Below are 27,661 nucleotides of genomic sequence, written 5' to 3'. Positions count from 1 at the left end.
AAGAGTATTAATTTTTTATGAAGAAACTAGCTGCTGCCCGCGACGTCGTCTGCGTGAACACTATACAGCACCAAAAATACCTACGATTATACCTTTTAAAATAACATTAATATACCCGTTTCTTCTTTGCATTTCATATCTACAGAAAAATCTCGTAGATGGCGCTGTTTTAAAATTGTCTTGTCTACTTATATTCATTTAATTATGTTTATCGGCTTAGTTACTTATATTGCGTGATTTTTATAGTGTGAAGCTAGCTTATATAGCATGGTTATTAACATAATAACAACAACATTCAAATATGCGTCGTTAGATTACACGTTGTTACAGAATGCGTTGAGGAAATAAAGGTTCACTGCTCGTTCCCGGTAGGTGATAGCATGATAATATGTAGCCTATATGTTGACCCGACTTCTCAATAATATTCGTGCCAAATTTGAAGTAAATCCATGCAGTATTTTTTGAGTTTATCCCGGACATACATACTGACAAACAGACACAAATTCTAAAAACTATATTTTTGGCTTTGGTATCGAATGTAGATCACGCCTCAAGTATTCTTTTAAAAAATATATTCAATGTACAGTTTTGACTTTCCTACCATTTTATTATATGTATAGATAACAATCAAGACTGATTAAGCATGTTTAAAGACTGATTCACGTATGTTTGAAGATTAATTTATGTGCAGTACTATACTTAATAAAGAAATTAAACCTTTGATTAAAATTTTGTAATTTTTATTTATTTCATTACTTTGTTTATAGATAACTATACTTTACAACACTATGCAAAATTGTACCTAAAGGTTGCTGGCGCTACAGGCACTTCACGCGAATTATTGTACGGCGGTTAAAGGGTTAATATATAATTAAAACCACTTACTTACAAAAATTAAACCTTTATTAAATATTTTAAAGTCACATAAAAATATTCACTGAATAGTGAGATAATGAAATAACTTAAAACTATGGAATAACAAACGCTACACTTAATCGTGATAGTTTTCAAGGCTGAGAGTTATCACGTCACTGACGAGGCAGTCAGCTGGCTGGAAATGAAAAAACAATTATAAGTGCCCATACAACTGTTAAAAAGTAAAAAGTTATAGTACAGATGTATAATACGATTGCTATTTAATATAATAATAATCTTTTAAAAATATTTATTATCAGTCATAGCCGTTAGTCGCGTCCTCAAGAAACTTAAAAATGTAGAAAAGATACCATAGATAGAACCATACCAAGATAGAACCATTGTCAATCTTAGATGGACTATAAATTATTTCTAACGTTAATTGACGTTATTGTATGCAGAGTTAGTTACACATTTGTGTTGCCAAAACAGCTGTAGAAAATAAAACGCAAAGATAGCAAGGTTCCTGTATTAGGATCGTGTGGTTTTCTTATAAGGAAGCTTAGAGGTGGTGTAAAAGCGAAAGGTACCTCGGAGCAGATCCCGACGAGCGCGTCCGCGCAGCCGTAGAACTCCTCCTTGAGCGAGATGACGATGGTCTGCAGCTGGCCCTTCTTTGAGCGGATGAAAGACGCCACCTTGCCGATGTTGGTGTTGTCCAGCGCCGCGTCGATTTCGTCCAGCAGGAAGAACGGCGCCGGCTGGAAGCTGCGGCGAGCGGATATTATTGTTAATAAAATGCTTTATATTATACGACACAGTGACGTTTCGATAGACTAACGATTTATTGTAAGTCTTACAGATAAGACAGATGGCGCTAGTAGTTACATTTAGCTCTTTTAGTGTTAACAAGTAGCTCACCTGTGAATGGCGAAGAGTAGCGCCAGCGCGGCGACGGTCTTCTCGCCGCCGCTTAAGTTGGACATGGGCTGGAAGCGCTTGCCGGGCGCCACGCAGTTGTAGTTGACGCCGTCCAAATAGGGCTCCTCGGGGTTTTCAGGCCCCAAGAACGCCTGCGCCGACTGGTTCATAGCCAGCGCCTGGGGAAGGGGGCGGTCGGTTAAACCACAGATGTCATACGAACATTATATGTACTCGTATACATGTATTATTTATATGTTCTTTAAAAATATATGTAACTATAACAGTCGGCTGTCATGGATAACACAAGCATTAAGTTGGTTACTTTAGGAACAAACGATCTTGTGTGTAGTGTTCAGATATTTATTTATTATCTCTTTACAACTGCATACATATATGAGTATTAAATTATTTGATGTAAACTTACAGAGAAAAACGAGGTTACATTTAAAAAAAGGAAAGTATATAAGAATTCAGGTTTATTTCTAAACATTCTTGTTTTCAAATTTGATTTTAATTTTTTCTAACGTCATTTTTATGTTCAAAGAAATGTTTAAAGGATTTTCGACGTCTCACGTGTCACATGAATGAAGACACGTCACAAATAAATGAAAAATTAAGGTTTTTCTTCAATCGTACCTTGTATATAGCGTCTATTTCGTTGGCGACGTGCTCGAAACACGTCATGAACTTATCGTGTCGTTCTTTTTTCACCTGAAACAAACTTATAGGTTGAGAAAAAATATTTTTATAACAAATAAGAAATAATAAAATGGTCAGATTAGAGCCTTTATGTATTTATTAACGCTTTGAATTTAAATGTACAAAGAAAATTAGTTAGTTAAATTATTACCTTTTCAAAGGCCAGTTTAGCCTTGTGTGCGCGCTTCCTCGCCGCAACGAAGGCTTCGTTCGTCGCGTTCACTTTCTCGCGGACTTCGTTCAGTTTCTGCATAGCCTGAAATTTACTCACAAATATTCCATTAGTGAACTCTGTATCGATATTAATTTAACAAATTATTAAACAACACTTAAACACATGACTATTATCGCATACGAAATTTAACAAACAATAGACTGAAGTCATACCTCTAGCAAAAATCGATAACTACCTTCTTTCTCCAAGTACAAGTCTATCGTGTTATCTTTTTGTCACAGTGTGCTCGTGTTAATATAAGACAGCAGTCATGGCTACGTATTCTCCCTCAGACTCAGACAGCGCTCACCCGCATGTTGGGCGCCTGAATCTTGTCGACGGTGGCCTGCAGCGAGTTGATGCTCTTCTGCAGTTTGTCGGCCTTGCGCTTGATCTCGTCCGCCTCCTCCAGCTCCTTCAGCGCCTCGCCCAGCGACCGGTAGTCCACGCGGAGCCTGAGGACACGGCACACATTTAGTAGTTTATACACTACTACTGCTGGCTAAAAGCTGACCAAAGCCTGGCTGTATCAATTTAGACTAAATACATCTCTCTGAATATTTAAATAGTACTCATAAGTTTTGCTTGAAAAAGAGACATGAAGACGGCAAACGGTGCCTTTTATTCAAGATTGCTAAAAGTCATAAGACACAGTTAAGTTCAGTTGTACGGTTGTCGGCAGCTGTGTGCAATGACACAGATATACAGGCACTTGGCCTTGGCCAAGACTCCAGGTACTTACCTGGAGTCTCGGCGCAGCTGCGCACTGGAGCCCGAGGGATCGGACTCGCCCTCCGCCGTGTCATCCAGACTTCCCTCCAAGAGCGGGATCATGATATCGTCGATCTGCGGATAAACAGTTCCTTACAGTATACTAAAAATTATTGCGGAAACCAGCCCGCGCATACCATACCATACTATTACTAAAAATTAATTTTGTTAAAGGTCAGTTCGTTACGTATTTTGATCTTGCAGTAAAGATCGTTTTTACGTAAATTTGTTCGAAAATAACGCGTGATAGTCGCAGTACGGAGCATGAGTACACTTACCGTAGCACCGGAATTAAGGTAGAGTCAGAAATAACAAAAATTTAACCTCCGAAAAATAAATCTACCTATATTGTACATAATAGTAATAATAATAACAATAATAATTACAATAATATAATTCATCGATTGCTCGCAAATAACAATCGTGTGACACGTCTGTCGCTTAGAACTGCAATGTTCCAGCAATTATCTTACAACCCCACAATGTTATATACACAATATTCAATGTAAAATGTATATAACGCGGCTTTATTTTTATTAAGTTATAGAGTTTTTCCTCGACTAGTTCACCCCAGCGTCACCTTGCACTGCCGCAGTATATTGTGTCGCTCGCTGCGCCGGCTCTCGATGCGCGCCTCGATGCTCGCGATCTGCTTCTGAATGGTCGCGATGTCCTTCTGAATGTTCGCCACATCCTTACGCGCCTGCTCGGGGACGGGTATTATTTATTAGTCATGGAAAATATTTTATAAAAAAGAAAGTATATGAAACTTGTTAATTTAATGACATTTAATTTCAGTGTTATTTAGCAAATCCAAAATAAATAGCGTTTGTGGTATCTCTTACTGTCTTGTCATTTGTCTTTGGAGGTTAAAGATAAAAGGTCACTTTAAGTGTGGTATCAGAGTGTAGTGGTGTATCAAAGTGTAGTAGTGTATTAGAGTGTAGTAGTATCAGAGTAGTAGTACCAGATCGTAGTAGGATCAGAGTGTACTACTACCAGAGTGTGCTATTACCAGAGTGTACTAGTACCAGAGCGTACTAGTACCAGAGCGCCCTAGTACCAGAGCGTAATAGTACAAGAGCGTACTAGTACCAGAGCGTAATAGTACCAGAGCGTACTAGGCCCAGACTGTACTAGTACCAGAGTATACTAGTCCCAGACTGTACTAGTACCAGAGTGTAGTAGTATCAGATTGTAGTAGTATGAGATTGTAGTAGTATCAGATCGTAGTAGGATCAGAGTGTAGTAGTGTGTCTAAGTGTCGTAGGGGCGCGACTCACGGCGGCCACGGCCTCGTCGGCGCGCTCCTGCTGCGCGCGCGCGGCGGCGCGGTCGGCCTTGAGCGCGTCGGCGCGCCGCAGCTCGCGGTCGATGTCCTGGCGCTGCTTGGCCTCCGCCTGGCGGCTGGCCTCCAGCTCGTCCTCGCCGTCCTGCGCCGTGCGCTCCCAGCGCGTCACGTTCTCTGCGGGAGGGGCGCTCGTTACGTGTTGCCTTGCTACTGGCTCGACTCGGAGCGGTCGGATCGGTCACTCACTCTGCGTGTCTCGCGACCGCTCGAACTCCAAGTTGGAGGCGATGCGGTCGATCTGAGCCTCGAACTCCATCCGTCGCTTGGCGCGCTCCTGCTGGGCGCGCAGCTCGCGCTCCTCGTACTGTCTGTCGGATGATGTCGAAATTAAATCGCTGTATTATTTGTATCGATACGTATTGTTTTCAGAACCTTATAGAAAATACGAAGGGGTAATTTAGCAGTAGTTAATTTAAAATATAAATGGCTTTATAAAGACAATACCGTACTGAAAAATTATTTATATATGATGTGTTACCGGATGTTTGCGACGCCAATGTCACGACAGAAGCCTCGGAAAACAACGTCCTCCACATTATTCATGTTCTCCTTAATCTCCTGGATCTTGGCGTCGCGCGCGCGTATTGTCCGCTCGATCTCCTCAATCTGCGGCTGTGATACCACAACATATTATAAAACAATAGAATTGTATCAGCTTTCTGTCAAAACAACTACTTCAACTTCTGTCAATAATTGAATATTGCGCCAATTAGATTAGCAAGCTTGCATAAATAAGGAAGTACAATTAAATAAATTCAATTAAATCAAATTAAGAAATAATTAAATTTTTTGCTACTTACTCCGAACATCTCCATTTTGTGCTCCAACTCTGCTATCTCCGCGTCGAGAGTCTTAATTTGTTTCAGCTGGAACACGAGAGAAATTCAACCTTGTCAATGTGACATACTTATGTAACGTAAGAATAGATTTATCCAGATAATTCATATACGCATCTTTATCTTTAATAGTTTGCAGCCAGGGAAGTAGAGTATACATAATTCGAACCCAAAAGGCTACAATTATCTGGAATAACTTTAGAACACTTTATTGACCAACAATTAGAGTAGGTAGTTGGCAATATTGGAAAAATGATCAACACGTTGCCGACCAGCCCATGAGCTCTAGCCACCTTACTCACCACAAAAACTCAAGACTACTTGAGAATATTGTTTCGCTGTGATCATCTGTAAGGTCGAGATACTACCCTAGTCGAGCTGCTCTAGGTTTTGAGCGGAATATATTCTGCTGTGTCAATAGTCTATTAGTCCAAAGATAGCGTAATTAGAGTACGTACGGTGGCGTCGCGGTCAGTGAGCGCGTACTTGAGGCGTGACTCGAGGCCGCGGATCTGCGAGTCCACCGTCGTCAGCTCCGACTCTTTGCGAGACTTCTTCATGGACTCGCGTAGCTCCTCTGTCAGCTTTTCCTGTGGGACAGGCACGTTCCATATGTAACTAAATACTTATTTTCTAACCAACATTTGGATCAGTAGCATCCCGCTGCTGAGCAAGAACATCTTTCTCTATATAGAGAAGAATTTGGAGATTATTCTACCAGGCTGTTACACTGTGGGTTTCCAAACACAAGTTTGGGATTTTAATTTATAAATTTTCCATTGTTTTTTAAAAATATGGATTATTTTGTGTGTGTCATCATGTGTCATGGGTATCGTAAGAGGCGAGGCCTTGGAACTTAAAAAGCCGATCGATGGCGGGATAACCACCCAACTTGACTTGACGGGACTTTGAAATACAGGCCGAAGACAGGCAGCAGCGTCTATGCGATAAAGCCAGCCCTGCGCTCATCAACCCGCCTGCCCAGCGTGGTGACTATGGGCAAAATACATAGGTTCACGCCATTTTTGGCTCGAACTTGTGAAGGTCTATGTCCAGTAATGGACTGCGAAAGGCTGATGTAATGATGATGATGATGATGTTGCATTTTTTTATGAATAATATAAACAGACTAAACTAACCTTTTTAGCCTTGAGTTGTGAGAGATGCTTCTCGTCCCAGCGTTTGGCCTTCCGCGCCAGATCGAGCGACCCACCGGAGATGATGCCGGACTTCTGGTAGAACGTACCGTCCAACGCCAGAGCCTGCAGAAACAATGCAACTCTATATTTGACATAAGGCTTCATGGAAAGTAAAGGTTCGCTTTTTAGGATAACCCGATAGATCGGTGACGTTAGATAAGAGCGGGACAGGTGGTGATAAGGTCGGGACTGTGGTGAAGTCACGGTGGAAGAGCAGTGTTGGACGGTAGCCGCGAGCAGTGACGGTAGCGTGCAGCGGTGGCGGTGGAGCACTCACGTCGTAGCGGCTGTTCTTGTTGCGGTCGAGGTCGTAGGCTACGCGCGAGGCGTCCTCGGGCGTCTCGCAGACCAGCGCGTTGTTGGTGACGAAGAGCACGGCGCGGTGGATGGCGGCCGGCTCGAAGCGGAGCACGTCGAACAGCAGCTTCACGTTCTTTGGCTCCTTTATGTCTCTGTGGAACACCGCTATATAAATTAATAAACGCTTCACACTCAACGGCCCCCAGTGGATATTACTGTGTCGGGGGTTCGGAAACACAATACCCAAGCACAAACGTCCAGACCACTACCAAACACCTATATGGCCAATACAAATGTCAGTCGTAAGCAGAAATCCAACCAGCGACCGCCAGTGTACTGCCAGTGTTGTGAGCGCTGCGCCAACGCGTCGTCAATGTGTGTACGATCATATCCAAGAGATATACTTGTGCGTCACATACAACAGTACACTGAGTTCTAAAGCGTACTGTGAAAATTAATAAAGGGTAAATATTGAATGAGTGTTTTTATAATATAATATATTGTGGATGTCTGTATAAAGTAAATCCTTCAACTACCTTAAAACACAACTTTATTTGATTAATCAGTGCAATAAAATTTGAATGTGATATATATTATGACTAATATAAAGATTTCTTTTTTAAAACACAGATTCTCGTTGAACTAAAAATATCAGCTGTATATTAAAATGTGTATTACTTATTTATCATTATAAATAAATAAATAATTCTGAAATATAACAATCATAATGTAACTCGTACCTTAGACGCTCCCTCAATGGCTTGGCCTGTATGTAGTCAAGCGGCAGGAAGGTCTCGGGCTCCAGCATCCTCTCCTTGAGCACCTGTATGCAGCGACGTGCGGTCTTCTCCGTGTCCACCACAATGGCTTCCATGTACTTGCCGAGCACCTTCGTGATGGCCACGTTGTAGCGCTTGTGCGTCGGCTGGCACATGTTGATCATGCGGTCGTACTGAAATTGTAATCAAATTTAAAATTTCTTCATTCAAATAGACTTCGAAAGCTCTTTTGAAGCTACCAGTAATTTGCAATGTGTGTATAAAAGTTATATATTAATAATAAAAAAAGGACCTAGAATTGATCCCTTTCGAACGCTGATTATTTAGAACAGATCTAGAAGACTTTTATTAATTGAGACATTTTAAAAACTATTAGAAACATAGGAAATAAAAGCAAGATCATTAATATCATAGTTTCCAGGTTATTCTTTTTTTTTATGTCACTAGGTCGGCAAACAAGCGTACGGCTCACCTGATGGTAAGCGATTACCGTAGCTTATAGACGCCTGCAACACCAGAGGCATCGCAAGCGCGTTGCCGACCCAATCCCCAACCCCAGGAGCTCAGGTCACCTTACTCACCAACAGGAACACAATACTGCTTGAAAACAGTATTATTTTGCTGTGATCTTCATTCAATATTACACTTCACACAATCAATTGCCTAGAGATTAATCTACACACAGTCGTCGCCCGCTATACAGACACGACACACGAGACACGCGCGAGGCGGCGCACTCACCACGCCGGGGATCTCCCGCTTGAAGCTCTCGACGATCTCCTGCTTCTTGCGGCGGCGCGCCTCCTCGTGCTTGTCCACGCGCGCGTCGCCCAGCTGCGCCGCCACCTCCTCCAGCGCCGCCGCGCGCCCGCTATACAGACACGACACACGAGACACGCGCGAGGCGGCGCACTCACCACGCCGGGGATCTCCCGCTTGAAGCTCTCGACGATCTCCTGCTTCTTGCGGCGGCGCGCCTCCTCGTGCTTGTCCACGCGCGCGTCGCCCAGCTGCGCCGCCACCTCCTCCAGCGCCGCCGCGCGCCCGCTATACAGACACGACACACGAGACACGCGCGAGGCGGCGCACTCACCACGCCGGGGATCTCCCGCTTGAAGCTCTCGACGATCTCCTGCTTCTTGCGGCGGCGCGCCTCCTCGTGCTTGTCCACGCGCGCGTCGCCCAGCTGCGCCGCCACCTCCTCCAGCGCCGCCTGCAGCGCCGCCGCGCGGCCGCGGCACGAGCCCACGTCCGCCTGCAAATTAGAACACCTCAAGTCTAACTGCAAACTCTACCTAATAATCTCCACAAAATTTTCTTGGGTTGGGTTTCTTGGGTGTGATTGCCAAGTTAAGAGCCATTTCACAATTTTTCGCTCTGTAAGTTTAGGTAAATTTGGTCGCATGTATCTTACATCTTTCATCGTCGTGCTACTTGGTATAGTGTGACAACCAAAAAACCGTATTTCTAATGTATAATAAAATTCAACATAACTAATTTGTTAAAAATTTCGGTAAAGCTAAAGCTTTTAGATTGAGAACCATCGAATTTTGCGATTTTGGGGGGGGAGGGGGGATGGGGGCGCTACCCCTGGTACCACTGCCATCCTTCGGGGCCCCATGGTTATGGAGATATTACGGAGAAGGAGAATTCGGCAGCTTTCACACGTTCTTTTTACATTTCACACGTTATTTTCGCATTTCACACGTTATTTTCACGCATGTTTTCGAACAGGAGTACGAAAGAACGATCTCGACTGCAAGATCAACAAACGATACAACTTACGTTACTCATACTCCGTTCTGTAGCTTTCACACGTTATTTTCACATTTCACGCGTTTTTATTTTTATTTTTAATACACACTTTATTTTTAATACAAAAGGTATTAAAAATGATTTAATATTTAAATGATGTGTTTACTTTGGTATAGACAGTTCCTTAAAATTGCTTTGTTTTCTAAGAAAAATATCGCTTTTAAAATTGTACTTTGTTGCTGCGTAATACCTCACTACACTCACTCACTTTAAATAATACACCTCTGCTGTTGGAACTGTTTTATTGAAATTAAACTTGACCTATATATTACATTTTAAAGACAACGTTTGCGCGATTTAATTGCATTGTAATGACATCTATTGACGTCAAAATGAAATTAGCTTATTACTGTAACTTAATTATGTTTAGTGACATCTATTAACATATTTAGGAACTTTAATATTTAAATCAATTGTTTGATGGGTGGGATTCTCAATTATAAAATTTAACACTATTTTAAGAATTTATTTATAAAATTTAATGTGAGAACTAGCTACTTAAATCTGTATTAAACATCCCGCCCACCAAAAGGACTCGTTCCTTTTCAAACTTATTAAATTTAACAATCAGAATTAATTCAAACCGCCATAGGAATCTTATTTAAAATTTGTCACTTATCTATATTTGAATATATTATACATGTACTTAAAACAATTGCTTTATTTAAATTCTTAAGTTTTTTTTTTTGAAAATTTCTCTAAATTAAAATTACAAACTTGATACAATATTAAATCAAATTTACATTTCTATAAGTTAACTATTACATTAAACTTATAAGAATTATCTTAAATCAAACTTTTACTAGCTCACAGTGAAATTTGTTACAATAACTTACTTGTTAACATAGAAAACTTAATATTAATTATGTAAATTACCTCTTATACAAAGAAAATGTTAGAAAACAATATAAAATAGCAGAAAACTAATATAAAAAAAATAAACAAATAGACTTATTCAGCCTTAAGTAAAAAACATAACTTATTAGAAGGACGTTTACATAAACCGTTTTTAGTTTGAATAGTGACAACACGAGTTATATTATCTTTACCAGGATGGTTTTCAATTATTCTACCTAACAACCATTTCGCTGGTGGAATATTATGGTCTCTGATAACAACTATATCATTTACTTCAGGTTCAACCTTTTTAGTATACCATTTATATCTATGATTTAAAGTCACTAAATATTCATCTGACCATTTTCGCCAGAAATCATTCACCATTCTTTGAGTAAGTTTCCATCTCTGAAGGCCAGTAAGATGAGTGGCAGTATAATCTTGATCTGGTATTGTAACAAGGGGTTCTCCAATTAAAAAATGACCCGGAGTTAAAGGCATGGGATCATCTGGGTGGTCACTCAAAAAAGATAAGGGACGTGAATTTAAACAGGCTTCAACCTGAGTCAGAACCGTCGTCAACTCTTCAAAGGTAAGTTTCGCATTTCCTATCACTCTCTTTAAGTGGGTTTTAGTCGAACGGATACCGGCCTCCCACAAACCTCCAAAATTCGGTGCGTGCGGTGGTATAAAATGCCATGTTGTTCCTTCCTCTGTAAGTAAATGAGCGATTTCATGGGGTAGCTGCGATTTAGCCGAGTTAAACATATCTTGGAGTTCCTTGTCAGCCCCTACGAAATTCTTCCCATTGTCACTATATAGATGTTGGCAGCGCCCTCTGCGGGAAACAAATCTCTTAAACGCGGCTATGAAGCCTGATGATGTCAAGTCTGATACAGCTTCCAAATGTACTGCCTTGGTAGACATACATATGAAAAGGCATATGTAACCCTTATACGTCCTCGCTCCTCTCCCTGGTGAAAATCTAATATCTATATGACCGGTAAAATCTACTCCTGTTGAACGGAAAGGCTTATCAGGTGTTAGACGTACTTTTGGAAGTTGACCCATGAACTGATTGTTATTCTGACGTGAATAACGAACACATGTTATACAATCACGATAGCATTTTTTAACTTTCTCTCTAGCTCTGATTATCCAAAACTTACTTCTTAAAAAATTCATCATAATCTGAGGTCCGCCGTGAAGTGTTTTATAGTGTGCATCTAGGATTATTAACTTAGTGATATGAGATTCACTAGGTAAAATCAATGGATATTTTTTGTCAAACCCTACTGACGAGTGTGCAATTCGCCCGCCCACCCTTAACAACCCATTCTCATCAAGAATCGGTGAAAGGGTGTGCAATTGATATTTTTTAGTAACACTCCCCGTGGATCTCAGGTGGTCTATATCATCTTCAAAGTAGAATTCTTGTGTAGCTTTTATACATATTTTTAAAACTTCATCCATTTCTTTGACTGTGATTAAGTTATTAATGTCTTTTTTTGTTTCAGGGTTTCTAAGCTTTAGGAGCTTCCGGCAATACGACAGCACTCTCAGCATTTTATTCAAATTTGAAAATCTCTCCCATATAAAATTCTCTTGAGGTTGCATTACAGCTGCCAGTGCCTTGATTGGTCTCTCTTCAAGATTTGTACTGACCTCTAAATTAGTTGTGTAGACGTTGCTTGTACTTAAAATTTTGGGTCCATGCCACCACATATCATGCTCGATTAAACCTCTTACAGATATACCTCTAGATGCACAATCAGCAGGATTCTGATTGGTTGTAATATGGTTCCACTGGTCGTAGTCTAGAATAGTCAATATCTCTGATACCCTATTGCTGACGAATGTGGTCCAACGACTTGGCTCTCCTCGAAGCCATGCCAGCACCACCGTAGAGTCAGACCAGGCGAACAACTTTTCTTTATGGACCTTTAATACTTGTGCTACTTCGAAAATCAACTTAGCAGCAAGCAACGCTGCACACAGTTCCAGTCTTGGTATTGAAATTTGTCTGTCCACTGGTGCAACTTTAGTTTTTGCTGTAACTATATTGACGTAAGTATTGCCTTTTCTATCTGTAGACTTAATATAAACAACTGCAGCATATGCTGCCTGAGAAGCATCGGCAAAAACGTGAAGTTCAACAGGATCTTCTTTCTTAGTAGACAGCCATCGAGGTATGTTAATCATTTTTATGTAATTTAATTCATCTCTAAAGTAAATCCATTCATTTAAGAGCTCCGGGGCTATATTATCATCCCAACTTAATCCAGACTTCCACAGTTTTTGTATCAAAATTTTGGCTGTTATCAACACTGGCGCTACCCAACCCATTGGATCATAGAGCTTAGCCACATCCGATAAAATTCTTCTCTTTGTTATTGTTGGAGTAATCTCAGGTAAGTTGTATGTATATTCAAACATGTCTGACCTTTTATTCCATGAAATACCTAAAACCTTGATAGTGTCATTGATTTTAAAAACAAAAGTATCCTTAGATCTCTGATTTTCCTTCTCAATAAAATTCATCAATTTTTTACTGTTGCTACACCATTTTTGGAGCTGAAATCCACCTTCTTTCATTAGTAAATTCATTTCTTTATAAATACCAATAGCTTCATCCTCTGATTCACAGCCAGTCAACAAGTCATCTATATAATAGTCTTCTAGTGTTATTTTCGCAGCAACTGGGTATTTCACCTGTTCATCCTTCGCAAGCTGTTGGAGAGATTTCACTGCCAAATATGGTGCGCAGGCTGTCCCAAAGGTAAGTCTGAGTAATCGGAAATGTTGAATTGGTTTGTCTGGATCAACGCGCCACAATATACGCTGGAAATCCGCATCGTCTCTACTTACCACCACCTGTCTATACATCTGAGTTATATCTGCTACAATACAATATGGATGTATTCTCCATCTCATTAATATGTGGCGCAAATCCTGTTGAAGTTTCGGGCCTACCATTAACGAGTCATTCAATGATACATTATTTACTCCCTTGCATGATGCATCAAATACGACTCTGACCTTTGTCGTTTCTTTATCCTCTCGTACCACGGCATGATGTGGAAGATAAACAGCATAAGGATTCTCAATATCGTAAGGATTCTTAATTTCCTCCATGTGATTTTTATCTAGATAGTCAGACATAACATTTGCATATTCCATCCGTAAATTTGAATCTCTACTCAGTTTGCGTTCTAACAATGTAAATCGTTTCATAGCAATATCTTTTGATTTTCCATACATACACTGTGGATCAGAATCTCGAAATGGCATTCGTACAACATATCTACCTTCACTATTTCTTGTAGTTGTAGTCTCGTATATTTCTTCACATCTTCTCTCCTCTTTGGTTATTCTTCTTGTAATGATATCTGGTTCTTTCTCAATTTCCCAGAACTGTTTTAGGATATTCTCTTCATTTACCTTTAAATGTAAACCAGTAACCATTGGTGTTAATTCATCTGATTGACCTATCCTCCCTGATAAAATCCAACCCAGATGGGTATTTTGAGCAACTGGGCCACTCGGTGAAGGATGCTTAAGAAGTCCATTCAAAAGTATTTGACTGTAGCCTTCAACTCCAAGAATTATATCTATTTTTCCCGGTAAAGCATAATGAGGGTCTGCTAAAGGTAGGTGATTGATCTCTGGCCAATTCAAAATGAAAGTCTTACTAGATGGAAGAAATGATGTCAGTGAAGATAAAACAAAAGCATTAATTGACACGGAAAAATTAGGATTATGTAGTGACTCTAACACAAAATTAACAATACTCTTAGTTCTAAGTCTACTTTCACCTACACCTGTTACTAAACCATTAATGGATGTACGCTTGAGACCTAGTGATTGCACTACATTCTCAGTAACAAAGGAGGCTTCTGAGCCTTGATCTATTAATATGCGTGCTGTCTGACAGCAGCCATATTGTGATTTGACTTTGACTAAAGCTGTAGCTAGTAACACCTTACCTTGATGTCCTTCCTTTGCAAAATGGGCTACAACCTTTTTCTCACACTTTGAACTCTCCTGAAGATGAGCTGCACCTGTTGATGATACAGATGCAGTTGGTGAGCCAAGGGTCCCTTGGGGTTGACTCCTCTCAATATGCAGCAGGGTGTGATGTCTTCTACCACATCGACGACAGCACGTAGACTGGCGGCAACTCTTCACATTATGGGTAGACGAAAAACAATTGAAACAAAGCCTCTTGGTTTGTATAAACTCAGATCTCTCTTGGGGAGACTTGGCTCCAAATTGTTTGCATTGATACAATAAATGCGGACTGGAACACATTACGCAGCTAATTTCTCTTTTATTTTCTTTTTGGAAAGTTGAATGAAATGCTCTATGCTTGGTTATTAGGTTATTACCAGAGCTCGTAGGCAGTGTACGTTGTATTGCTTGTTTTGATCCCGTTACAATCTCCAGTGATCTAAATTTTGTTTCTAAAAATTGGACTAATTGGTTCCAGGTTGGGAAATCATCAGGTGATACACGGCTGATTTCAGTTTCCCACTGTCTTCGTGTTTCATAATCCAATTTTGATGCTGTTAAATGTATGATGATAACGTCCCACGAGTCTGTATTAATGCCTAAATTTTGTAGTGACTTTAGACAAACCGAGGTGGTATCTAGTAAACTTTTTACGAATTTTTTCTAAGTCCATCACTATTCACTTTAATAATTTTTCACTGTACTCACGGTTTGTCCAGTCTTCACTCCTTAGTCCTTTACACTGCAATCCAAGTCTTCTTAGGCACGAGCACTTATTTTTCACTATTCACTATACTGTCTTTAGCACTTACTTTCTACTTTCCCGGGTTTCGGCACCAGAATGTTGCTGCGTAATACCTCACTACACTCACTCACTTTAAATAATACACCTCTGCTGTTGGAACTGTTTTATTGAAATTAAACTTGACCTATATATTACATTTTAAAGACAACGTTTGCGCGATTTAATTGCATTGTAATGACATCTATTGACGTCAAAATGAAATTAGCTTATTACTGTAACTTAATTATGTTTAGTGACATCTATTAACATATTTAGGAACTTTAATATTTAAATCAATTGTTTGATGGGTGGGATTCTCAATTATAAAATTTAACACTATTTTAAGAATTTATTTATAAAATTTAATGTGAGAACTAGCTACTTAAATCTGTATTAAACAACTTCTTTGGAAAATATTAGTAACTTTAAAATTTTACTATGGATTAATGTATCAACAAAAACATATTTTACATATTATCATATTTTCAAATACAGTTTTAAAGTATAGGTTATTGAAAAATAGGACTTCAAAATGTACATTTCGACCGTTTACCCAGGGAGACGGCTGATGAAAAGGTTAATCATTTTGTACACACAATATAAATCAAAATTCTGATTTATTATGTTACTACAACAAAGGTTGCTCTATTAAATTTCAAAAATATAAATTACATTATTGCATCCAACGTTGAGATTAACGACGACAAAATATTACAATTTTGCGGATTGTTACCGATTTTTTGTGAAATGGCTCTTTAAGCTTGGGTTAGGTCGAATTGTCTCTGAGCAGTGTTATCGGAAATGAGAAGTTCCATTAAAAGCCCAAAATAAATGACATAGCTCAAAGACAAAATCTCAAGGATTTAGATTCTTCAGAGAACCTTAAATATCAGAAATAAATGTTGCTAGAATGGATGAAAAGTCTAAAATTGGCAGATTATCCTTTATTTTATCATAAAGGACTCAAGTCTACTCACCTGCAATTCAGCTCTTAGCCTCCGCTGTTCCTCCAGAGCTGTTTCAGAACTCTTAATGTGTTCGTTTAGTTTCTCGACGCGCTTCATAGCCTCGTTTCTCTCGTGACCCTGAAGTAAAAAACAAAATTAGTAAAAATAACACTATTAGTTTTGTAGTGTAGATCGAGGGTAATTTTACTGTGCCACAATCACAATGTCTTAATTAGATTGATTTATTATTTTATAATTTTACCTTCACTTTTGCATTTTTGTCTAATTTTATAAGACCTATCAATAAACTCAAAGTGCTTACCTTCTGGCGGTGTTTGTTCTCCAGCTCGCCCTTACGCCGCATCTCGTTGTCGAGGCGGTCCTGGTCGGACTTCTGCTCGCGGTTGACAGAGTCCAGCTCCTGCAGGTAGCGCGCCGCCTGCCGCGACGCTTCCATCTTCAGCTCCTCGTACTCGCGGATCTGTAGCATGCCCACTCGCATCACTACTCTCCAATAGCAATACTCATGTTATACATGCTCATCTTAGGAATTATTACTATATCACTAAAAAAAAAAACATTGTTACACATACTTCTTCTTCTTCTTCTTCTTGTATAATGGCTTCCGTAAGGATTTGCTAATGTCAGAGTGAGTCTATGATTTTATGTTTAGTGTAAATGCTCTGCTAAGAATATTGGTGTCATGAGAGTACAAGAACCTACACAAATATGATTGTTAAATGTCACAATAAAGATATAGAGCCCAAATCGGACCGAGAATGATAAATATTGAATTTACACAAAAGAGACTATTAATTTATTTTAGTCTTCATGAAGAGTTCATGGAGATAGAACTATCTTATATAATATCTACTTTTAATGTTTAATGAGAGTTTTGAATAAGATCGTTTAGTTATTAGCATTAAACACATTGCAAAGTAAATAAATTGGAGTGTTTGATCTTCGATCTGTAATGGCTATCTCCGCGAACAGTACAATGGCGGCCCACCTGCGCCTCCTCCAGGTGCACGTCGGCGCGCGAGGCGGAGGTCCCGAGGATGGAGGCCTCCCACGCCGCCTTCTGCTCCTCCACCTGCCGCAGCTCCTCCTCCAGCTTACTGCAAACACGCACTGTATCCTCAGCTAAATACTAATAATAATGTAGCTGGGTACATTCGTGTCAACATGCATAGGATTTAACGAAAAAAAAAATATATTTCTTTGATTTAAAAAATATAATTAAATAAATTAGCATTATTTTTAGAAATGCATGTATAATGCAATGTATTAATTATTAAATAATGTAATAAAAATAAAATCTTTTGGATTTGTATCAAAGTATTATACAAGTGTTGCACAAGGTTCATTATTGGCTCCCATTATTAAAGTTATGTATACCAGTGTTATTACTACTTATTTGGCATTTGTAATATTGGTGAAACAACAGAATTAAGTTTTTTTTTTTTAAAGTTGAATATACTTTGAGATATTCATCTCATGAACCTTAGCCATATGTGGTGAAAAAAGGATTAATACAACATAAAACGATTTATACTTCTATAAAATGCGAATTTAAAGCAGATCTAACCTGATATCTGCCTAATCCCCTTTACTACTCATCACCTTTGTTACACTCATTTTTATATTTCTCACCCCATTCGAAAATAAAAAGCCACTTGTTGTGCAAATTTATTTAAAAAAAAAACCTGATATCTGCCTGGTGAGCCTCATGGGCCTTCCGTGCTTGCTCAAGGGTCTTCACTGCGCTCTCTAATTTCTTCTGGGTATGTGTCACACGCTCCTTTGCCTTGATGAATGTAGGTCGCTTCTTGGATATTTCTGCTTCCTGTTAGTATAGCAATATTTAAATATTAATTACCGAATCGCCAAGTAATTATATGATTTTATAGTTTTAGTACATAAAGCCCCTTTCATCCCCGGAACAGTCCCAGTTACTATTATAGAGACACTAGCTGTGCCCTGCGGTTTCACCCATATTATTTTAAGAAAACAATGTTCTAAAATATTACAGGCTATAACCTTCCTCAGTAAATGGACTATCCAACACGAAAAGAATATTTCAATTCGAACCAGACCTAAGATAAGCATGCATAAGTGTTATGTTTAACAAAACAAACTTTTCACTTTAATGATATTAGTATAGATAATAGTCATCACTGTCTCCAAAATGAGTTCATTCAAGACTTAAAAGCACTTTTCGATTGTCATTTTACAAACTGAAAATATTTATTTATTTATAATCATAGTAAAAAGTGAAGCTACCAACATTTGTAGATTCTGAAGAGAAGAATCGACAAGAAACTCCACATTTAATCTTAAAAGTAGTAATTTATTGATTCCAATTGCAACAACACTAACCACTTCGCGGATATCCTGTTCAATTTTAGCGAGCTCCCGCTGTACAGTCCCAGCCTCCTTTTTCTTCTCCTTGAGAGCGTCCTCTGCCTTTTGCCTTTTCTTCTCAATTTTGTTCAGCTCCGACTGCTTGTGCTGCAACTCCTCTTCAGAAGCTTGGATGTCTTTCTCATTGTGATACAAGTGGAAAAGTTGAAGTTCAACTTTTTGTTGTTGCTGTAATCAATTTTTAATAAATATCAAAAACTAATGTAAATTTGTACACATTCTAACATTCATATCTGTAGGAAATAGAGTATTATAGTAATTACAGGTATTCCAATACGATAACAGGTACACGTTCGGTAAGATGATTCTACTTACAAATTTTACAACAAATAAGTAATAGCTTACAAAAAAAATTTTTACACAACCACATTGGCTGATTAGCGTACTGCCCACCTGATGATAAGCCGTTACCGTAGTTTATAGATGCCTGCAACACCAGAAGCATCGCAAGTTGCCAACCCTACCCCCCACACTCCCAAGGAGCTCTGACCTTACTCACAACAGGAACACAACACTTAGTACACCAAGTAAGGGTGACGTACTACCCCAGATAGTCTACTCACAATTTTAAGCAGAATATATCCTGCTGAGCCCTACCTCAATGAATTCGTAACAATTATAAAAAGATATGGGGCCTTAAAATAAACATACTAATTCCTCCTTCAGTCTTGTGTACTTCTCGGCTTCCTCCTTCTCAAACTTGGCCTCTTTCCTTTCCGCTGCCACACCTTTCTTCTTTTGGTACGAGAACTGAGCCTCTTCATCTGCACGATTCACTTCTGCACGGCATGCTTCATATTGCTCTTTTAGGACTCCTGAACTATAATGAAAGAAGATTTTGAATATTGAAAGTAACAAAATATTTTAAAGCATGTATAAGATGATCTTAATTTACTTAAACCCTCTTTTTCAATAAATATAGATCAGAAATATCAACATATGATAACTTGAGATATAAGATGGACTAACATTTGTTTAAACTTTAAGGCAACAATTACTATGGAAGCTAAAGATAAGAAGTGAAATATTTGATAATGACCAGTTTGTCTAGTCCATAGTGTTAGCAAATGCTGTAGTTTACTTATATTTATATCCATAATAATATTTCTATTCATAACTTAGCTGTCTCTTTTACTTGTTCTTTATAAACTGTAATTCTGTATTATACAACATGAAAATTTTATGTAGAATTTTTATTGACAATTTTGTGTTTTGTCATAAACTTTAAAAGTATAAAAATTTAGTGAATAATTTAAATAACTCTACCGAGCATTCTGGTTGGGCTTAATGGCTCATCCTCATTTTAAGAAAATTATTACTTGTTTTTTATTATTTGCATTACTTACTGTGATAAATTATTAGAACTATATTTATTAAGGTAAATTAAAAGTTTTGGTTTTGTTTATCTTCACAAAGAGAAATATCATCTCTTAATCCTCATCACTATTTTCTTACTCACCCACTAATCTCCTCAAATAGCGCCGTCCTCTCTTTAGGGTTCTTCATAGCTATGCTCTCCACGGCTCCTTGGAACACCAAGAAGTTCTTAGCTTTCACATTGATGCCAAGCTTTTCCAGCTCCGAAAGGTACTGGCTTACTGACACCGACTACAAGAGTAAGTAAAAATAAATTTATTGTCAATATAATATAATCTATTAACGATAATAACAGAACTGGATGCCTACAATATTGTAAAATAGTTTTTGAAATTTATTCTGAACATGTTCATTACCAAACTGAAAATTTAGGTTTATAGAGGATGGCTATTTACACTTTTTTTTTAAATAATACTCCTGTGTACATCTAATATGGTTTCTGAAAATGTTTATAATAGCTCAATCTTTGCTCTAGATTCTAGAGGCCCATAAGACGCACATTGGCAATAGCACTATGGAACGCGTAAACATCTTCAAACAAAATTCTATAGATACTTCATCTTCTCATCATGGGCCCAATTCAATATTGCTGCGATCATCCATCATCACGTGTTTAACAATGAACGTGATAAGAAACAAGGCTGAGCAGTGATGCTTAGATTTACTCTGAGAGTGACACTTTACAGTGCTTTTAGCTGTGTATGTAGAGATATGGATCTATTACTAAACCAGCATTAACTGTACCAATACGAAAAATGACTGTCAATTAATGTTCTAATTTTAGTTTTATTTGTTTTAATCAATTATAATATCATTCATTTTACAGAATATTTTTTTTTTTAATTTTGTTAAAAATGCTGGGTACTACTTCAATGCTCACAATGTCCCAGGCCCTATAGTTACTGATGCTATGCAAAATTAAGTTCTGCACGATTATACCTACAAGACAAATCTATTTGTAAGTAAATTTTTAAAGTTTAATATGTTTCCAACTTACCTGTCCATCGATTTTGTGATCTGAAGATTGTCCAATAACAGATCTTTGAAACTGTTTTTCTGTCATATCCTCCAATATAAACGTAGCTGTCACAGATGCACTGAAACAATTATAATAATAAAATGCTGCTTTAATTTAAAACTTATTTGTGTAATCTCTTTACATCTTAGAACTTCTGATTTCCCAACTGCTCTAAAAACTTCTTGCATATAAAACATGTGAATGATTGTAAATGATATATTTTCAATAAATACTAACCTTCTAGATACAGGTTTATTGATGGAAGCACCGTGAATCAAATCACTAAGTCGCTTGACACGAAGTAGAGACGTTTTTTCACCCATTACAAAACTTACAGCATCCATGAAGTTTGATTTACCTAAATAGTCACAATAAACATCAAATAAATAATAAGCTTGCTTATAACATTAAAAGCCTAGGTGAATCGGTCTTACCTGACCCATTAGGTCCTACGACGGCGGTGAAAGACTTCAGAGGTCCTATTCGGTGATGCCCCCGATAGGACTTAAAGTTTTCCATATCTATATACTTTAAAAATGCAGGCATCTTGTACGAAATGTAAACTTCCTAGCAAAATACAACAATTCACACAATAATTTCAGGGCGCCTTCGCGCCAAACATTTTTCGTCAACAATACAAGTCAACAACGAAATTTGACAGTTCAAGTAACTTTTTTTTATGGTGTCATGGGGGTAACCATTAAGGGATAGACAAAGGTACTAAGTCATACAGCTCCATCTGATGTGTACACGACATATAGATACAAGGAGTCCAAAATGTATAGGCTTTCCCATAGTATTCAAAGAGTATATAAAGATAATAGTATTCATTGTAGACAATAATAAAGAATAAACCCAGATTTTACTTCTCTTTTCTGCCACTGGCTGCGCTAGAATTTAGTAAGTATCGACAGTGCTTCCACAATGAGGAGAACTTTCCCTTTTGGGGCAAAATTAGTGTTCAGAGGGGAAGAAAAGGGAGAAAGACATGAAAAGGGGAAATCGAGGGAAATAATGGTTAAAGCTAATGTTAACGTATAAAAGAAACAGTGGCAACACCTGCAGGTTTTATATATTTCTGGACAGGCTATAATAAGAATACGAAATGTTGGATTATACTTTCTTGCTTTATTCATGCTTAGTCTAATTTTTTTTAGATTCACTTGCAGTTTTATTGGACTGTACAAACTTAAATTGTGGTATTTCAAACTGATTTTTCTTTAGTTGGGAGGGCTGAGAAGGGGGAAATCTTGACTGAGGCGAGGGGAAAGGAAATTATTAAAGTGGAAACACTGATAAGAATTTAAACGAGTGCTTCTTGGCGCATTCGTTCAACATTACGTTTGGACTCCTTGTTCGAAAAGGTTTAGAGCTTAATCAACGAAAGCATACAATGCTATTCATAATACCACTGTGTCCGTCAACCACTCAAGCCATGAAATTGACATATTCTCTAATAGTCTGAATTCATTTAGAAAACGTATAGGCTTAAAATATTATGAATTGTAAGCGATAGCTTGTAATTGGAATTCTTGATGTATGTATATAATGTCCTTATAGTTTTGCATTTATCTACGTTTATTGTCAAAAATTCACATTTAAATAATTTTTAATTTTTAATTCAATCTAGCTTATACCGTCTCTCTAAAAGTGGAATAGGGATCACATACAGATATTTTATATTTCCCGCATTTTGTTGTTCAGCAGTTCAGCGTTTGTGCGTCACAGGAATCATGCTTTTGTATAGCGTGATGAGCGTGATATAAAAATAATCCTAATTATTTTAACTTGATTTCAAATTGTCAATGTCAAGTTATTGTCATTTAAATTAAACATTTAGGAGAAGCAAAAAAGAATTTGTTTTATCATTGCACTGAATTAATTATAGTTTGCGTCATTGAAAACTCTTTTAGTTTGAATTAAAATATGTAGATTTGGTGTTTTTAATTATGATGAACGGTGATCAAAGTCCTGGAAGCCCAATAGACTTAAGCGATCGTGAACAAGCAGTCTTAATGGATCCAATTGATCATGTTCGTTCCCGGTATCCGTATTGCATTGTCTGGACACCTATACCAGTTCTAACGCAAGTATCATAACTGTTTGATTTGAATATTTCTTTCTTTTCAATAATGTTTATCAAAGTTGTTTAATCTTTATAAAACAGATGGATATTTCCCTTTCTTGGACATATGGGTATATGCATGTCAAATGGAGTGATAAGAGACTTCGCCGGTCCATATTTTGTATCAGAAGACCTAATGGCTTTTGGAAATCCAACTAAGTACTGGCAGTTATCGCCACAGAAAGCAAATAATGGTCAGGCTGGATGGGATGCAGCAGTTGCAGAATCTTCAGAAATATATAAAAAAAGAATGGTAAATATCTGATGTATATCAGCAACTAAAAAGTATATTTTGTTTATTTAAAACATAAAAGTTGATTAATAATATTTAGGCATGTGTAGTTATTATATTTATACTTCTCCAAATGATCTAATTCTTTTTCACCTTTAAGCAATAAACAACAGCAAATAGCATCTGATATAAGAAGTTATAAGAAAATTACTTACTAGAAACTACTACTACTACTAACTTTTGTGAGAATGTCTAAAACTTTTGTACTTGGTATCATTTAAAACTTCATCATTCAAAATAACCTTTTTCAGTTGCAAATTATACTGTTACAGTATAATATAGTGTTTATCTAGTTTTTTAAAAGTTTTCCTTAAATAATTTTAATTTATTTTTCAGCATATAATATTCTATGACAATTGCCACTCTCACGTAGCCACGGCTTTGAACATAATGAACTATGATGGCTGCAAGAACTGGAATATGGTCAAACTCGCTCTCTATATGATACCATACTCAAAGTACGTAAGGTGAGTGAATTTCAAATATTTACAGCTTACAAAACAAAGTCTGTAAACTAACTTCCATAAAACATATTTGTTAAAGTACATTTTATTTTAAAATTTAATTAATTAAAACATCGCCAAAGGTAGGCCACAGCAGGTCACGTTTAAATAACATTATTTGCATATTTTTATTGAATTCTAGTTATGTTTGACTATTTTCATTAATATTTTCTTGATTTACCTTTAGACTTTTTTATAATAATTTGATTAATTATTTTTTAATGAATTTTATAGTTAATTAGTAGGACATTTACTCTGGATTTTGGATATATTCTATTATTGTAGAATGTTGTGTACTTTGTAATGGGATGCATATTGGATAATAATAATGATTCAATATAATGTTTTATATGTATTCTGTGGATGTACCTATAAAATAAATAAATAATTAAACATTGATCTCAAGTAGTATCGTGTTTCTGTGGTGTGTAAGTTGGTGACAGTTCCTGGGTAAGGTCGGGGGTAGGATTGTTAATGTATGAATTTTCATGTGCTTCTCCAATTCATGTTGTGATTCAGCTTAGTAACATTCAAATATTTTTTTCAGTTTTGGTGCATTTATGAAGACGTGGTTGCCGTTTTTCATCATTGTAGCATTTATATGTGGCCTTGCAGCAATAATCTAAACTTTCTTCGGTCGCAACTCTTCTCAAGGTCTTCGGTTTTTAAATCTTTTATATAAAAATATTTGCTGTTTATGAATTTGTTGGGATAAATGTGTGTATGTATTTAAAATTAAGGGCAAAGCAATTACAATTAAACTTGGTAAAGTATCAAATGGTATATTTGTTTATCATTGTTTGTATAGCACTTTATTTTTTTAATTAAAATTAGTTTCTCTATTATTAATTATAATTATGTTAGGACTTGGCTTATACTCTTAATACTATCATATATTATAATCGCACCTGGGTGTACTCAGAATTTTTAAGGCAAAACAAATAAAGGTAAAAAATCGATATGTTGAAAAAATTAAAAATTCCATTTTTTACTGAAACTTTTCATTTATCTTTACTAAGTTACTTCAATAATAGCTTGTGGAGGTTTTGGCTAAATTTACCTGAATTTTCTTATTAAGAAAATAAATATTTATTAAAATATTTATTATTAAAGTCTGATTGGAGCAAATGCCCTATCTTGCCCCAATGTGGGTACGCCCAAGTAATCTCAAATAGTATGGAGCTGAGTAATAAGTTTATATTTTAAGTACTTATAATAAGATTATTTAGGTTATTGTCATACATACAGTAAGTGAGGGATCTGCAAGGAAAACATAGTTAAATGACAGTTTTTTATTAATAGTTTGTTACACAAATTAAAAAATAAAGTAGCTTAATATTTTTATGACTTCCAATATATCAATAGAAATATTGCTTAAGTAAATATAAAATACTAAATCAAATGAAAAACAATTTTTAATGATAAAAGCAATGCAGTTTGAAATGTTATTAAAATAGATAATTATGTAATAGGTTTTAATCAGAAACATTTATCTCTTGAGCTCTTGACTCGCACACCATCAACTCAATTTATAAGTAAAAGTATGTTTGAAGTGTGTACTTGTTTCTCTAAAAGATGAAGTAATTAACGGACCTTTAGCTGTATAACATTTTAAAACCCATAACACAATAACCCCCTTAACTATGATTACAGAGTTAAACGAAACTTGTTATATTAAATATAAATAACAAAACAAAGTATCAATGATGACTGGGAAAAATTTAACAATGAAAATTTGTTCAGTAAAATAGTGGCCAAAATGTTCTTTCATATCTGTACTCTAATAATTGTTACTATAATTTACAGCACCATAATTAACACATTTTTTGTCACCATACTATTAAAGACATTGTTAATTAATCTTGTAAGATTATAAATTGTAGGAAAATTGTCAACGTCAACAAACTACGTAGCCATATTTGATTGTTTTTAGGTGTTCCAAGACTTGATGTGACACTAATACAGCACCACTTATCTCCGGGTCTTCTACCTTCTATAATAACCAACAATATTCATAATAATATGGTGGCATACATTACTTCTTCTATTTCGCGACTTATACTCAAAGGTTGTCTGGAAGAAATCACTCTTTCAGCGATAAGACCGCCTTTGTACATCTTTCATTTTATGTTTTTTTTTTTTGTTCTTTTAATGGTGTACAATAAAGAGTATTATTATTATTATTATTACTTTCTGAAACAATAACAAGTATACCTTATACACTTACAACAGTTGTACACTACATTAAGATAATCTTAAAAAAGAACACAATGAGATTTCAATATAATATTTTTTTTTTTTAATTTTTTTTTTTGGGTCTTTTTAACCTGTTGATAGTATCCAAGGGATAAAAGTATATGATGTATTATTTTTTTCACCATCGAATACCACTTAATTTATGGCATATTTCCATTTTCATCTGTGAATCTTGAAGTGAAATTTTTTTAAGGCAAAATGGATCCTAATGGCCTTTTCTACCTCCTTCTGTTATAGTCTATTCGTAACTTATGTGCAGGTTAAACTTTATCCACAACCGATAAAATAGGCCCTTTATATTTTTTCAACTACAGATATTACAATGTTAGTAAAGTAATTTTTGTGATTATAAATAAATATAATGTAGTCACACATAAGTAATAATTTTTAAAAGTAATATAAAAATTTGATTTGATGTCTCATTGGCACAGCGGTTACAGCACTGACTGTTGCGCCGGCGGTCGTGGGTTCGATCTTCGCTCAAGACAGACATTTATACTGGCCATATCGATGTTTGTCATGGTATGGGATATATTTGTGCTTGTGTGTGTGTTTCCAGACCCCAACACAGGAGTAAATCCTACTGGGGGCTATTGAGTGTGATGTGTCTATCATGTATTTATCCAAACTTTTATTTACGCTTCAGCCTGTAATATCCCCCTACAGGTCATAGGCTTCTTTCCCTATGTAAGAGAAGGATCAGAGCTTAATCCACCACGCTGCTCTAATGCGAGTTGGCAGGTATATTCCCTACTATGAGTAAAGATCGCTGTCAGGTCGGCTGCCCAATTTCAAAACATAGTAAGTAACAAAAATAAAATTATTGGAATATATCAATCGAATCATATTCACACGACTCCATTGGAACGTAAAATGCAAAAAAAACGATTTCGCAAAATTTGTCCCTTACTATGTTTTGAAATTGGGCAGCCGAGGTGTACATGATAACAATCGGGACCGACGGCTTAACGTGCTCTCCGAGGCATGGTGGGGAGACCCACAAGGACTGCACAAACACCCAGACCACGGCAACCACCTGTATGGCCAATACAAATGTTTGTCATGTGCAGAGATCGAACCCGCAACCGCCAGCGCAATCGGTACAATCCATGGCTGTGACCGTTGCACCAATGCAACGTCAAACTTTTATTTATCCAATGTTAATACAAAAAATAATTCGGTACATAGTTTCTAAGATATTGACGTGTACTACTTTATTATAGACTATTCTCTGATAAATCATATATTAGTACATAACAGTTTTATACACTTATTATATATATAGTACATGATCACTCTTTGAAAAAATAATTATATAAATATTATGCTAGACTGTGTCAATGG

General features: G+C 36.9%; 2 protein-coding genes across 2 annotated transcripts; one reads left to right on the top strand and one right to left on the bottom strand.

Annotated features, from left to right (window-relative positions):
* Positions 1–885: 885 nt before the first annotated feature.
* On the bottom strand, positions 886–21,794 carry LOC123656243 (structural maintenance of chromosomes protein 1A). Its single transcript, XM_045591943.1, has 27 exons — positions 21,576–21,794; positions 21,379–21,499; positions 21,121–21,220; positions 20,206–20,354; positions 19,398–19,566; positions 18,702–18,914; positions 18,029–18,168; positions 17,332–17,440; positions 16,645–16,803; positions 16,353–16,460; positions 9,022–9,183; positions 7,890–8,101; positions 7,127–7,301; positions 6,790–6,912; positions 6,109–6,240; positions 5,615–5,680; positions 5,293–5,426; positions 5,001–5,122; positions 4,747–4,928; positions 4,044–4,166; positions 3,435–3,538; positions 3,003–3,147; positions 2,630–2,734; positions 2,416–2,490; positions 1,777–1,955; positions 1,446–1,623; positions 886–1,051 (listed from the first exon to the last, which is right to left on the bottom strand). The coding sequence occupies exons 1-27, from the start codon at positions 21,685–21,687 to the stop codon at positions 992–994; spliced, it is 3,657 nt and encodes a 1,218-aa protein (XP_045447899.1). The 5' UTR covers positions 21,688–21,794; the 3' UTR covers positions 886–991.
* Positions 21,795–22,863: 1,069 nt separating this feature from the next.
* Positions 22,864–24,844, top strand: LOC123656384 (transmembrane protein 222). The gene is made up of 4 exons (XM_045592073.1): positions 22,864–23,227; positions 23,309–23,519; positions 23,895–24,025; positions 24,609–24,844. The coding sequence occupies exons 1-4, from the start codon at positions 23,091–23,093 to the stop codon at positions 24,685–24,687; spliced, it is 558 nt and encodes a 185-aa protein (XP_045448029.1). The 5' UTR covers positions 22,864–23,090; the 3' UTR covers positions 24,688–24,844.
* The last annotated feature ends 2,817 nt before the right edge of the window (positions 24,845–27,661 follow it).

The sequence above is a fragment of the Melitaea cinxia genome, chromosome 9 (assembly GCF_905220565.1).
Source record: "Melitaea cinxia chromosome 9, ilMelCinx1.1, whole genome shotgun sequence".
Classification (NCBI taxonomy): domain Eukaryota; kingdom Metazoa; phylum Arthropoda; class Insecta; order Lepidoptera; family Nymphalidae; genus Melitaea; species Melitaea cinxia.
The sequence above is the reverse complement of the archived record's forward strand: the minus strand, read 5'-3'. Positions and strand labels throughout refer to the sequence as shown.

Excerpts from the sequence above, each read along its gene's own strand:
- LOC123656243 (XM_045591943.1), bottom strand. The coding sequence starts at position 21,687 with ATGCCTGCATTTTTAAAGTATATAGATATGGAAAACTTTAAGTCCTAT. Across the intron at positions 17,441-18,028 it reads GCTCACCAGGCAGATATCAG|TAAGCTGGAGGAGGAGCTGC; the intron begins GTTTTTTTTTTA and ends GCGTGTTTGCAG. Across the intron at positions 3,539-4,043 it reads ATATACTGCGGCAGTGCAAG|ATCGACGATATCATGATCCC; the intron begins GTGACGCTGGGG and ends GTTTATCCGCAG.
- LOC123656384 (XM_045592073.1), top strand. The coding sequence starts at position 23,091 with ATGATGAACGGTGATCAAAGTCCTGGAAGCCCAATAGACTTAAGCGAT. Across the intron at positions 23,228-23,308 it reads ACACCTATACCAGTTCTAAC|ATGGATATTTCCCTTTCTTG; the intron begins GCAAGTATCATA and ends TTTATAAAACAG. Across the intron at positions 23,520-23,894 it reads AAATATATAAAAAAAGAATG|CATATAATATTCTATGACAA; the intron begins GTAAATATCTGA and ends TTTATTTTTCAG.